Below are 15,045 nucleotides of genomic sequence, written 5' to 3'. Positions count from 1 at the left end.
GGGGAACTACTCCTCCACATTCATCCACATACCTTCATCGCATAATGCAACGTGCAGGATGTTGCTTTGTCTTTTACGTAGATACATTTAACTGTTTAGCAATACAAGTAGAAACCCAATTTTAAGTTTTATTTTCTTGTAGTTTACGGTTATTACAAGCATAAGAAAACAGTTTTTCGTGTGATGTTTCAGGAGAACATACACTCCCTTCATCAGACATTTATATTCATTTTGACTATAGATACAGTTATAACAATGGAAACCACAGGAATATATAATATAAATTGTTTATGTTCCAAGGATTATGTAGGACAAACAGCAAGGAAAATGGCAATAAGATGGCACAAACACGATTTGGACATTACAAATCTAAACCCAAGAACAGGTTTGTCAGCTCACATCATCGAAGAAAAGCATTTGATTAAAAAGAGAAGGGTTTTAAAAAGATTGATGGGAAACATAGAGTTGAATGTCTGGGAAGCTTCGTTCATTGCAGAAGAACACTGGAATAAATTAAATAATGAAAATGGCAACGTAGATCCAGTATGGAGTTTTCTTTTTCACAAATGGAGTAAGCCACCATCTTTAAAATTTAATGTAACAGAAAACATCAAGAGACTTTGTGAAAACAATGATGACTTTGAATTACCTGATGATATTTGGGATTCATAATTTTAAAAAAATCTGAAATAAAAATAAAACAGACTGCTTTTTTTCACTGTTAAGTTGCTATATTACAACAATGTAACATTGACAACATCCATTATATAACGGATTCTTTGTGTTTAAAAAATTGTTAACCATTGTTATAACTGTATCTTTAATCAAAATGATAAACTGTTTTCTTATGCTTGTAATAACCGTAAACTACAAGAAAATAATTCTACAATGCAAGCAATGCGTACATACAAGAAAAACTATCAATTTTAAGTTCCTGGGTTTTAAATTTCTCTGCATTATATATTCAATTTTCATTAGGCTGAGCCAATACCAGTATCGGTTGGATTTTATTTACCAATATACCGACATTTTGATCATTCGCAAAGTCCACAAAAATATCTTGCAACACTTTCACACAGGCTAATTAACCTGGAAGTTATGCAAAATTCGAAGTTTCCAAGGATTATGTGCCAATATTTTGTAAAAAAAACTATTTTGTGATTAAATAGCAGGCATTTTTTAATATTGTGATGTAAGTTTTTAATATTTTCAAATAAAATTGGTAAATTGATCAAAATTGAATGTATAGTGCGGGAAAATGTAAAACTGAGGAAGGTTAAAATCAGGGTTCCACTGTATACTTAAGCTATATTTTTCATTAGTTCTATTCATATCACATGAAGGATATATTACTGAAAAAGATTCTTTGCACAAAATTATTTTCTTCTCCAGTTATGTTGTTATACGTTATTTTCTTTCCCTCCTTGTAGGTGCTGCTGAATGGCGAAACTGCCCAGCTGCCAATCCATCACAATGATTTCAGCGTTCATGGCAAGCCCCACTTCATTGTTGTGAAAAACAAGAATGGCATCCATTATCACTGCGACCGCGTCAATGGTGTATGTGTCTTCCATGCTAGTGGATTTTACTTTGGAAAGACACGTGGATTGTTGGGAACCATCAATAATGAACACTATGATGACTTCACACTGCCTAATGGACATGTAAGTAACTATTAATTGGTTTGTTTTGGTGTTCGATAGTTATTCAAAATAACAAAATTTTCAAAAATTAATGTGCTCATCACTCTTGTACACTGACTTGGAAAACATGCCTTTCTACTCATAATAAATATACATAATGGCAGATTTTTGCACTAAATTACAGTCTATTAATCTATATGTATCGGATTGGTGAAATTATCACCAATTTTACTGATATACTGATATAGGGATATCAGTTTATATAGGCGTATCAGTATCAATAGAGTGCCAATTAATAGGTATATTCCATTTCTAATTGTTATGTAAGCAAGTGTATAAAATTCAAATTAATTTTCAAGAAGCAATTTATACAGTGACTTTCTGAGCACCCTGTTTTTTATTGTAATGCTAACTCAAATTTAACATTTTCATATTGTACCTGCATTGCATGTGAAATTACAATTTTCTTTTTCTGTTTTATACAGGTTTCAAGCAACGCTGGTGAATTTGCCAGTTCCTATGCCCTTGGCCAATGCGGTAGTTCACCTGCTGACGATCATGAACACACCCATAACACCGAGTGCACAAAATTCTTCACTGGATATTCTCCACTTAAGTAAGTTTTGTTTTATGGGTTATTTAAAAAAATTAAACTTCATGTCTTGTGTAGTCAGCATCCTAATTGGTAGAAATGTACATCAATTTTGATCCTGGTAATGGGGCAGGATATGACTGTGTGTGACTTCCTAGAATCTTTAATATTTTAACCTCTCCTTAAGTCTTTTCAACCACTTCTCTATTTTAGCCTGTATGTAGACTTCATTCCCAGCTGGGTTTGAAAATTTTGATCAAAATTGAGGTACGTTACACTCACAGTTACAATTTTGGTGATCACATCATATAACACCATGAAAGTTATCATGATTTTTACCAGTAAGCATCTGTATCATGAGATGATACCAGTAAAATTATATGCTCCATCTATCTAATACATAGGTCCACCCCTTTAAGTGATATACTTACAATTCCACCACTGGAGATTTCTGGTGTAATTCTCAGCCTGGACGTAGATGTTTCTTTGTGAGTGTCCCTTAAGGTGAGGAGTGACTGTTTTGCACCAGGTGTGCATTTATTTCAATATCATCGAAATGGGCACTGCTACTGAAATGAATTTCTCTGCATGTTGCAATTGGAAGCAGTTTTTAAAGTTGATTATTAAGCTAGATACTATCTGTAAAAATGTGATGAATAATTCCTTATGGACAAGCAACTTCTAGTTACGGCTAATCAAATGGAAGTTTTTACTTTTCGTAACACAAACAAAATCTTCAACCTGTTCTGTTCCGATTCATGCATTTTTCTACACCATCGGAAGTTTTATATTCCCAAGTGAACAAGTAAAATAGTAGTCCTATCTATTGAGAATGATAAGTTTTCTCCACCTCCTACAATCATCCAGCGCACAGACATTTCTTTGTTCAACTTGCTGTGGCAAAAAGTCGATGGGGGAGGAGCAGTTTCGGGTCCCTGCATCTGGCTGAACATGAAAACTGTTCCTCGTGCCCTTAATCATTTTCAGTGGCAGAAAAGTGATGCAGAATAATAGAAATATCATCACAAAGTACAAGGTAGTTACATGACATGTTTGACATTGTTTCAGGTATGGCTTCCCCATTGTGAACCCAGCAGGATACCGTGAGGCTTGTGATGCAATCGCCTCAGAGAGCGACCACGATGGAAGGTCCGCTGCTTGCAAGGCAGCTGCTGCATACGTAACAGCTTGCAGGGAACAAGACGTCTACTTGCAAATTCCAGATGGCTGTGGTAAGTATGAGTTCACTCCTGCTGCTTGAAATAATTTGAATCTGACACCTTTCCTCAGATATATAGTTTACTTATCTGTGCATGAAGTACAGGATGGCACATATTGTATCTACCAATATCAATTCAAAACCCTGTTGGGATGCAGATGGGCATGCGCAGAAGTATCCTATCCATAGGAAGTCTGGCAATCAGTCTGCCATGGAATGTTCACTTGCTCAGACACAAATCGTGGCAGTGGAGGCGTTCATCTGAACGAGTTCCATTCGGGAGGTGCAGCAGGCACTCCACTGAGAAGCATCAGGGAGCCAGAGAGTACGCCTGTATCTTTCTGCACGCTGCCATTGGCTCTCTATTGTCTGACTCATCTTTGTTATAGTAAGGCACTAGTGCATGGTTAAAGGTTGGAAACATATATTGCAATAGGTGATCATTTTTTACAACAATCACAAAATTAGGCTTTAACCTTGGAAATAATCAATAAGAAGGAAGTAAAGGATTATTTACAGTTGTTCACACACACACACAAGTTACTGCTCATATCCTCTACAACAATTTACCATTCAGAGATTGATACAAGTATTTATTAATGTCTCCAGAACAAACTTGTCAAGTGAATTCTGGCAACCGTATTACCTAGTTTCCCTTTTAATATACACATGGTTAAACTCTGCTAAGTTTTTTTCAATAATAATAATGTAACTTATTATTGAATCATTTCTTCTTTTATCTGACCATGAAATTATCAAGTGTGGAACATCGATAACTTAATAGTCATCTTTCCAACTTCTAGGTAAGACGAGGTTTATATTTAAGATAACCATCACTTCATGTTCTGTTACAGAGCTAACTGTACATTGAAAAAACAAAAGTTTCATATGTTATGTCCTAACTTGCACCATAATCAAACATTGAAAAATCGGCCCTCAGTAATTTTTTTTTTTGGTACTTTATCACTTTTGGTGAAAGTTTCATTTTAGATCATCCCTATTGAATACACAGTGTTTCAAAATTATGTAAACAATTCAACTCATAAATTGTCAAAGAGATATAATTTCACACATATGTAATGTAACTGTCCAAGTTTAAGTGCCAATGGTTATCACGAAGTTAACTCACAAATGCTCGATGTGAGCACCCTTCGTTACTCTGCACTCTACACATGTCAATACGGTAATCCAACTCCATGCAGACATATTTCAGCATGTTCTCATCAATGGTTTGCACCACAACGTTATTGCGATAGAATTCTTTGGTGGTGAATTTTATGAAGTTGTGTACGAAACTGACGTTGCACACTCACGACTGACTTGCTTTCGCAAATGCAGTCATTTTACAACTGGTCAGCTTGGCACCTGGCGGCAGAATTGAGAACTACTGTAACCATTAAAAAAAACAACTTAAGGATGTGTTCGAATGTATTTCACGGGATATTCGATTGGTGTTGTTAGTGGTTTGGATCCTACTTTAAACTGTATATCCAGTCCTGATTAGCCTTACTGTGCATAAAGTGGACATAAAACACCAAATCAATCGATCGGTGTTGTATTGCTCATAGAACATGTTTTTATAGTTCAAATCATTTTGAAACATGCTGTATTTAAACTAATTTTGTAAAAAAAATATTAATAACTGGATCCCTATCTGTACCAGTGCAATAATATTGGCTCAGCCATAGGGAAATGTCTTTAGGAAGCTTTTGATATTGGGAAAATTAGCTATGATGGATATAAACAGGTTTGCTGATTAATTCTAATGAGAGAAACAGCATTTCTAACACAGTATAAATATTTTTACAGCTCACTGTACCATTGAAGGGGAAGAAGTTCAACCTGGATACTCAAAAAAAATTGAAGGTGAACACCATTCTGCAGATGTCCTCTTCCTAGTTGAACAAGCAGAGGAGAATGAAGAAGTGTACAATGACCTCATAACAAAATTAGTTGGCTCTCTCAGTAATGACCTGAAACAACAAAATATTGAGTAAGTTAAAGATAATTTGTTTATTAACATCATCACCACATGTTGCAGTTCTTAAGAATGAAGTGATACAATTTTTTTTTGATAAAAATATTGCTGGTAGTAACATGTTATGAAATGACCAGCGTGGGAGTAAAACTTGATAACGCACAAAAGTACGAAACTGAAAATAAAAACACGTGAAATTTCAATCATTGCATTGTAGCTTATGGGTTACCTAAACCTATGTGTTTCTAGCTATCAGCAGCTACTGGAGGAATTTCATTCACTATCGTACAGCAACTTTAGACTGTGCAGCACCTGCAACCAATGTTAACTCAATTTGAATCAAGTTCTACTCCCGAGCTGCTCGACATGAAACACAACCTTCAACCACATGCCCTTGATTTGCAAGTGTGGGATATGGACAAAACTGTAGTGAGTGATATATTTTAACATTTTTTCATATCTGATGTTCTTTTATTAGGAATACCTGGCCAAAGGTTTCGTGGGACAGGTGGTCTTTACCAGTTTTGGGAAAACATGCTGTATAATATACAATTATCTTACATATACATATTACTCTCCATCTTATACAGGGGATGCATCGTCCTCTGCCCCACATGCTAATAACAACCGTGGGTCATATTTTCATTGTTCTTATTAGAAGCTAAGGTTTCAAATACTCACATTGTATAAATAGAAGTACATTTCTAAAATTTGAACTGTAAGTGAAATGCTTTATTTTCAAATGTAACTTTAATAAGAAGACGCAAGTGAGTTACTAAATTATTTCCACGAAACTTACTTGTAAACATTCTATTAATTTCGGTGGCCTCTGCCACCATCCACTTGAGAACTCGATACTTCAGTTCCAGTTCCTGTTGTTTCTTCGCTCACTGCAAGGGGCGCTGCTGTAGCCAGTTCGTCTGCTGCGTGTGATAGGTTTGAGTTGTTGCATTAGCGGGAGTCAAACATGATGTTCCTGACCACTGTCGATATTCAGATCGTCGTCGCCTTGTAATCAAGGGGTCCCGGGTTCGATACCCAGTGGAGGCACATAGTGGTTCGGATTCCACTTTAAACTGTAAGTCCAGTCCCGATTAGCCTTACTGTGCATAAAGTGGACTTAAAACACCAAATCAACAATCGATATTCAGATCGTGTGGAAAGTGCATAATTGCATGCATCTCTTTCATTTTGGTGTCGGTTAGGATGTGTGCCTAACTGAAACTTTTAGGATCCTGTGTTTGTTAAACTTGAGGTGCTTTGCTAGTCCGGTGGTGGGTTGGGATTTTTTTGCATCTGTTAAGTGCTGTTGTATATGTTCGTTGATGGATCTGCCAATTAATAGAATGTTTACGAGTAATTTTCGCTGAAATAATTTAGTAACTCACTCACGTCTTCTTATTATCAACCGTGTTTTTATTCCCCCTAACATGAAGTAACTTTAATGTTTTTAAACTTTGTTTTCCAGAGATGTCAAGTACACTTTGATTGGTTTCGGAGGTCCAGGCCAACATGGACCTGAATATTACTCAGCAGGTGGCAGCACTTCATACGATGGAAAGGTTTCAAACATACAATTCACACCTACACCACAAGAACATAGCAACTTATACCTGCGCTACCTAAAAATTATCCAACGCTATCTTTATGCTGAGTTAGGAATTACCGATGTTGCCAAAGCATTCATCAAACTGCAACACTTCTTGTTCAGACCTGGTGCATCAAGAGCTGTTGTTGCTGTGCTTCAGTCATCAAAAGTTAGGAACACTTACAACCCAATCTCGGTAAGTAATACTAAGATGAACTAATTTAGTTCTTATACCAGACATGCTCTTTTTTCAGGACGTATACGTCTGTGAATTTTAGCACCAAATTAAAATCAGAACTGAGCAACACGAAAGCAGTGATTGAGAGTCCATAAAGTATGGAAGCGCAGGGTTGCCAGATATCCTTTGATTTTACAGCGAACATACACCCTTGCGGGCCACAGTGTGTGTACCGTTCTACTTTACGTATCCCTTATTTCTTTATAATACTTCATTATTTTCATTAAAACACAATTTTTACAGTTGAGAAATTTAATTTGTTTCATAAAATTGTGTTGTTGTTTTTTTTTTGCATAGTTGTTCTCGTTATCAAATTTGTAATTATAATTGGTTCTTTGTTTTTTTCTATTTTGGGTGAACAGTCCTACACTGTACATCTTCATAATACGTTTGACTTTCGTGTGTGTCATTGAACTTAGTTATACATACAAACTGTGTTAGAAGATTGTTATCTATTTTTCAAGTTTTTTTTAGCTTACTGGCCTTCCTTTGCCACTTTTGGCAAACCTTAGCTTCCATACTTTACGGGTCCGATCACTGTGTTCGCGTTGCTCAGTTCCGATTATAATTTGGTGCTAACTTCACCAATGTACACGTCTGGGAAAAAGAGGAAATCTGATAAGCCTAGAAATGAGAGATGCGGTACTAAATAATTACAGGGAAACTTAGTACTCACATTTTCCGCAAAACTGTTTTCAGTTTGTTTGTGCCACCGAAATTAATAGAACAAAATAAAAACAGCTTTGCGGAAAACGTGAATACTAAGTTTTTCTGTAGTAACTTCTTATTAATTGACTTAGAATTTGTCTTATATTTATATAACCACCTATATTTTGTGAAATTGATACAACAAAATGATATTGCATGTGAAAACTCTTGAACTGTGATGACAGTACAGACCGATGATTGTGGTTGTTATGCAGAACTCGCAAGAAGGGTCACTTGATCCCTCATTCTCTTTTGGACAAAGAAAAAATGTACTGCCTTTATTTGTACTCTATGTTGTTTTTCTTGCTTTCATTTTTACCATCTGTTCTGAACTACAATGGAACCTCGTTTATACATTTTTCAGGGGACTGTAATGAAAGAAATCAGAAAAAAATATATATCCTGTCCCAGCTAACTGTAGAGCAGGGCCACACTTATAGGCAGAGGAGGAAGAGGATAATCGAGTGGTGAAAGTGCAGCATTGCCAACTGTACGGTCCTGACCTGTACGGATATACGGTCCAGACCTTACTCCGTACACTAAATGCACGGCTTGTGAAAATTTGCTCTTTCAGTTTTATCCCTAATATTTCCTTAAAAAATTCTTAAACCAATCGTTCGGACCTGGAGACAAAAATGTGCTTTCGGTATTATCCTTTTCAAAAGTATGCAATGCTGGAGGAAATTTGGAGGAATTCAGGAAAACTCTGGTCGCCCATTACACAATCCTGTTTCTCTCACTGTTCATTGGTGGAGCCGTCTCGCGTCACTACTTGCGCAGAGACTTGTTCTCGTTCGTCAGGTCTACAGTTAGCTGGTATGGATAATAATACAGAGAAGTTTTATAACATTTTACTTTTTTGAGGATCAAGAAAATAATTTGTATGAAGCAGTAATGCAAAACCAGACTTTCACTATATTTTCTTCATTTGTTCTCTTAATTTCTCACATTCTTCCCTTTATAACTTTTATTTTTTTCATTATTTTTTGTTACTCCTGCTATTCCTTTATCTGTATCTTGTTTATACACGTCAGCTTCAATCTCTCGCTATATTTCTTCTTCTCTATTGATCCATTGTTCTACCATTTTCTGTTTCTTCTGATTTTATCACAAAGTTTCAACCAATTTTTATATCTTTTCTGCCCTTAATATGTTCTTTTCATGCATACATATTGCTTGCATTGTAGAAAGTTTCTTTGAATTTATGGTTGTTACAAGCAAAGAAATATGTTTCTTTATGCAGTGTTTTGGACAAATGCATGGTCCCTTCATCAGACAACAATAATGATAGCTCATGTGTCAAAACATTGTTGACAAGATTCATTGTATGATGGTTTCTTTTTGTTCTTGTAAAATTTCTCCTATTGTTATAACTGTAACATTGATCAAATTACAAATAAATGTCTCATGAAGGAGTGACTTGTCTACGTGGTTGTAATTGGCTGTATTTAAACATTTATTTGTATGTGTTTGCGTCACATGGCTTCTAAATGAACTGGATGTTATTTCTTTGTCATTTTTCATATATTTTAAAGGTTCTTAATTTGTTAGAAGTTAATGAAGGAGAAATTTAACTGGATGTAGTGAAAAATAAAAATAAAAAATAAAATTGTTTCTTTCAGCCATTGATTAAAATGATTTAAAGCTCCATTTGTCTGTAATTGAACATTTATTCTTTTTTGCAGCCTCTGAGCTTCAGGGTAAGGAAAATGAGGAACTTCTTGTTGGATCATGGCATTGCTCTGCATGTGGTTATTCCTGTTAACATTAACTCACCAAGCGTCACAGACAAGAAAGAAGCCAAACTGATTATTGGTAAGTAACAGAAACTTTTGTTGTATTTGAATGTATAGTGTTCCAAATACCTTCGTATAAATTCTTGAATTGAACTAGTAATAATGAATGAAGGAAATTATTATTTAACTGAAAACTTGTTCAAATAGAAATGTGTGTTTTGTGTGTCTGAGAATATATTTCTAATCAATGGTTCTTGTCTGATCATTTCAGGTTATGACGACACCTACGTATACAGGTTAAATGATGCCAAGAAGAGACAGCTGGAGGGTGATGCTAGCTTACGAACAGATTTACAACATGACGATTTAGTTGTTGCTTCACTTGCTGAAGATGTGAGTAATATTCTCCAAAGTTACAATGTTATATTCTTTTATGGCATTGCTGTATTATTAAATGTTCAAAATTTAGCCAATTCTATTCTCTGTTCTCAATGCCTGCTCAGTGTGGAGCATGTGAAGTGTTCAACTTTCAATCTCATCACCAAAGTGCCCAGGTTTGAGTGCCAGACTGAGCATGGTGAGTGTCCCTTCATCAATTTCATCTACTCGTTACTTATGCTCATCACTGTGATTAGTTAGAAGTGGCAGAAAAGTAATGCTTAAAAGGCTTACAAGGCTCAGTTGTAAAAGTGACCCTAGAGGTCGAAAGATGATATCTATCTAATATGGATTTTGTTCCTTGAACAACTGATATAGCACTCATAGAGAAACTGTAGAATATGCTAGAATAATGGAAGGAAAAGCATTGAAGCTAGGGATGGGACCAATTAATCGGTACTCTATCGGTATCGGCCGATATAGGCATATCGGTCTATCGGTAAAATTACAGATAATTTTACCGATCCGATATATATCTATAAATATCTGATAATTTAGTGCAAAATTCTGCCATTTTGTTGTTATTTTTATGGATAATCTCCATGCCCTACTTTCTAAAAAAGTAAATTTCTAAATATGCAATTTCTTTTTCACTGCAGTCACCTTGAAACACACATTTATTAAGGAGGTCAATGAATCTTTCAGGTTCTTTAAGGACCATTTATATCAGATGGGTTATCGGTAAATCTTATATCGGTACTTTATCGGTATTGGCCAAAATTTCATATCGACCTATCCCTAATTGAAGCTAATTGTTGTTTTTTAGATTCTTTATACTTAGGATTGTAGGTGAAGAAAATACATACCAAAGCATATTATCTGATGAATCTGTCTATAACATTTATGTTTTTTTGTTGTGGTTTGGTTAGTTTAATTTTAACATCACTTGCTACCTCTTACATTAATATCACAATGAGGATGAATGATGATTAAATGAAATAGATGAAAGTACAAACACAACAATGGAAAGAAGATCATGAGGTTTGAGGTCTGTGGTTTAAACCCAGAACTTTTGTATGTAGCTTTAAGTATATGATTTAAATTTAAAATTATAGGCAATGTACAGGGTGGCGCATGAAATGATCCACCATTTTGTTGTTGAATAAAAACTATATTATAAAGAATCTCTCAATGAGACACAAATGACACAAAGGTTACACTTTGGAAAAACGTACTACTGCAATACATGCTCAATATGGCCATCGTTTTGACTTTTAACCTCAGTCAAGCGAGCACTAATATTTCCAATTAAACTACGGCATATGGGTTCCGTAATTTTACTGCAAGCCTGAACAATAAGTCTTCACAGTTCCATTAAATCTTGAGGGTTTTTTCCGAAAATCTTGTCCAAAAAAAAAAAAAAAAAAAAAAAAAAAAAAAAAAAAAAAAAAAAAATCATAGGGGTTGAGATCTGGCCAGGATTGTCGACCAGCGAAACGATCAGGAAATCTGTTTGAAATTACACGAAGATTGAAAATGTCGTGAAAAAAAACCAGCACAATATTTGCTGTGTGTGGTCTAGCACCGTCTTGCATAAACCAATGCGTATTGAACGGTAAAGCTGTGGCAAGAAGCTGTGGAATAAAACTATTGCGGAGCATGGTCAAGTAACGTTCACTGTTTACTGTCTCCTCAAAGAAAAAGATTCCGATCAGACCGTGACTGAAGATAGCTGCCCAGACCGTAATCTTCGGTGCATGGCTAACTTTTTCATGAAGCACTCGTAGATTCTCAGCTGCCCAAAAGGGCACATTTTGTTTGTTAACAACACCATCCAAATGGAAGTCAGAAAACCACACGTTGTACAGTGTTGCATTGTTACCCTCAGCCCAATTAGCTAAGGTCAATCTCTTCTGTTTCTGTTCACTTGTGAGTTTTTGCACCAAGGTAATCTTGTACGGATACATGTGGAGATCACTTTTAACAATCCTTTGAACAGAACGTCTTGATATCCCAAGTTGTGTTGCTGCTTTTCTGGTCGATTTGCCAGGACTTCTCTGCACAGCGACGTGGACGGCTTCAATATTCTCAGGCGAACGCATGGGTTTACGACGATCACGCTTTGATTCCAGTACTGTTCCTTCCACTAGAAACTTTTCATGCAGTTTGTGTATCGTTTTACTCTAGGGGATCCACCGAGTTTGGAAATGTGCACGAAAGCGCTTCTGAGTCCCCACAATGCTCTTTGTTTCGGCGAGAAATAGCACAGTTGCTGATCGCTGTTCCGTCGTAAGTCTTCCTTTGTCTGCCATGTTGTATACTCTAGCCCCCTGGGGACAGGTGGATGCACTACGCTTCAGTTTTCATCACACGATATTTCCAATGACTTCTGCAACTGCTGTTGGCACACATGACGTCATTCCTCATCTCAGATCTGAAAAAAAACAAAAAAAAACAAATGGTGGATCATATCGTGCGCCACCCTGTATTTTGTAGTTTTTTTAAAATGTTATGCTCTGCATTGATAAATGGAAAATTTTCAAATAAAAAATGATGACCATGTTATGTAGATATTTATTACTTTTATAGAAACTAGAAATGAAAATAGAAAATTATAAAGTGGATGGTTCATTTTATACTGCTATATAAAAGCAGCAACAGATCTTTTTACCACAATAGTATTAAATATATACTGAACAATTTTCAGAGTAACATCCCATGTCATGATATTCATATTTCACATGTTATGTGTGTGTGGTGATTATTTGTTTTTGTTTGTTTTCAGACCTATGGATCAGTATTCAGTTCTCGAAGCTTCCATGAGCTGAATAAACCTGCACAGAGGAAGCAATTCCTGCAAGTTGTGTCGCTCCGTGTGGCACAGTCGTTGCAGCCTGAGTCGTGTCAAGAATGTGAATGTGTGATACAGCATGGTTTGCATGCTGAAACAGAATGCAGGCTCTGCCATAGGAGAGAGAGACAGAGGCCAGCAGGGGAAGCTGCAGCTCTATTGGTAAGATGCTTTCCTTGCTGTATGAAATGTGACACCCTTTAGTGACTACATTTAGTTTTCAACAGTCCTTGAATTAGAAAATGTTAGCTTGGGGATGCTCCTGTGGTTTAACATGGTGGCAGTGAGACAGCTGAGGGGATGCTTTGCAAAAATTTTGCTAGCTAGTCGATATCATCTCCCTGCAGTCTTCCTCAATTTGAGCACTGCATTTACAGTACACATTTTACAGGATTACTTTGATGCACGAGAACTTCCTTCTAAAGTAACTGTAAATTACATTTACACTTATTCCATGATGAAGATTTACTATTACTTAATAATAAATTCTTGAATTCTGGGAATAAGCAGGAATTACTGAAAATTAAACATACAGTCTGCATAACTTTCGTTTGTGGATGCAAAAAATTAATTGTATCAAGTGTCTATTCAAAACAACTGGAACAAAACATTTGTAAACTTACATTTAACATCTATTATAATTCTTTCATTTTTATCTACAAAATAATTTAGGCTATGTGAATATTTGTGTATCACATACACTTTATTTTTTTGGTTAAATCCTATAAGGAAAATAGCCAAATGAGAATGTGATAGAAGCATGTAGGGAAATGATGCCCTGCACTGTGGCGTCAGGCTTTGGGTTCGGGCTACAGGATGCACGCTGGTTCAAATCTCCTGGAGGAACCGTAACAACTTTTCTCCTGAGATTTTGGACTGTGTATGGGACCGGTGGTCACCCACCACGTGAGGAAATTGGTCAGCTACAAAGGAGTAGCGTAACCCAGTCACAGAAACCTACAACAATGACGGGGTTTGTCGTGCTGACCACTCATTGCTGCATAACTGTTTCAATGATCGCCCACCTCTGCTCAAGCATGCGGAAGTGAGTCTGGCAGTCAGTAGGTAGCCCAAAGCCTTCAAGGTCTGTTGCACCATGGGTTATTTATTGTTTTATGGAATGATGAGCTACTTTACTCATAAAATTACAGTAGAACCTCAATTTTACATTCCCGGATTTAACAATTCCCTCAGTTTTACATTTTAACGCATTTTAAGTTTTTCCACCTTGGTCCCCTGAAAAGCGTAAAATTGAGGTTTTGCTCTATATGTTGATCTCCATGGCAGAGTGGTTAGCACAGCATACTACAATGCCAGGGCTCCCGGATTCGAATTCTGGCCTGGGCATGGGTGTTTATTTGTGCATCGCATCATCAATTTCATCATATCATCACTCATCCTCATTATCGTGATTAGCCACAAGTGGCAGAAAAGTGACACTAAATAACAAGAATCAAATCAAAATAAATACTAAAATTATGTGCTGCATTAGCTGATAATCAATCTTCATTAATTAAATGGTTCCATTTATACAAAGCACATGGACATTATTGTATTTTTTTTCTTTTGTAGAGCGGAGCTGGCAGGAAGGTTGGAGTCAAACTTTGAGAGGAGTGAAAGAAGATCATCACATATTCTGTGAAGCATGTGAGGGGAGTGTATGTGCCGTAATGTTTGTGTGTTTATAAAGATGCATTTTCAAGCACTGCATCAATATTATGTTTCATCACATCTAAATATATTATTGAGAAGAGATGATGTAGACATGATGTACATAATGATTAACAAAAAAAAAAATCTCTTGAAGTTAAGAAGAAAAGAATAAAAGCTTGGAGAATAATTTTCTTGTAATTTGGTATAAATTATCGAAATAAACAGAAAAATACCAGAAAAAGGTTTTTTATTGATTTTTTCTTCTTCTAATGGAGTTATAGCATTTGCTTGTGTACATCTCCTGTAACTCTTCCCTTTTCCTGTGGTTCCTGCACCACTTAGCAAATATAAAAATGGATTAATGAGCTTACGAAAGTGATGAAGGGATGATAATCATAAACATAAGTGCTATTATCTTTGAGTTATTGGATGAATATTATGTATATTATGCAAATATCTTA

General features: G+C 35.9%; 1 protein-coding gene across 1 annotated transcript in view; it reads left to right on the top strand.

Moving 5' to 3' along the window:
• Positions 1-14,825, top strand: part of apolpp (retinoid- and fatty-acid binding glycoprotein apolipophorin) — a 117,726-nt gene extending 102,901 nt beyond the window's left edge. Inside the window, exons 44-52 of the mRNA XM_083138159.1 lie at positions 1,431-1,664; positions 2,129-2,259; positions 3,304-3,467; positions 5,264-5,447; positions 6,901-7,216; positions 9,652-9,781; positions 9,974-10,095; positions 12,866-13,093; positions 14,504-14,825. Of these exons, the coding sequence (XP_082994285.1) occupies positions 1,431-1,664; positions 2,129-2,259; positions 3,304-3,467; positions 5,264-5,447; positions 6,901-7,216; positions 9,652-9,781; positions 9,974-10,095; positions 12,866-13,093; positions 14,504-14,539 (1,545 nt within the window). The 3' untranslated portion in view covers positions 14,540-14,825. The remainder of the gene's footprint in view (positions 1-1,430; positions 1,665-2,128; positions 2,260-3,303; positions 3,468-5,263; positions 5,448-6,900; positions 7,217-9,651; positions 9,782-9,973; positions 10,096-12,865; positions 13,094-14,503) is intronic.
• Positions 14,826-15,045: the final 220 nt, after the last annotated feature.

The sequence above is a fragment of the Lepisma saccharinum genome, chromosome 16, assembly GCF_977018435.1.
Source record: "Lepisma saccharinum chromosome 16, izLepSacc3.1, whole genome shotgun sequence".
Classification (NCBI taxonomy): Eukaryota; Metazoa; Arthropoda; class Insecta; order Zygentoma; family Lepismatidae; genus Lepisma; species Lepisma saccharinum.
The sequence above is the reverse complement of the archived record's forward strand: the minus strand, read 5'-3'. Positions and strand labels throughout refer to the sequence as shown.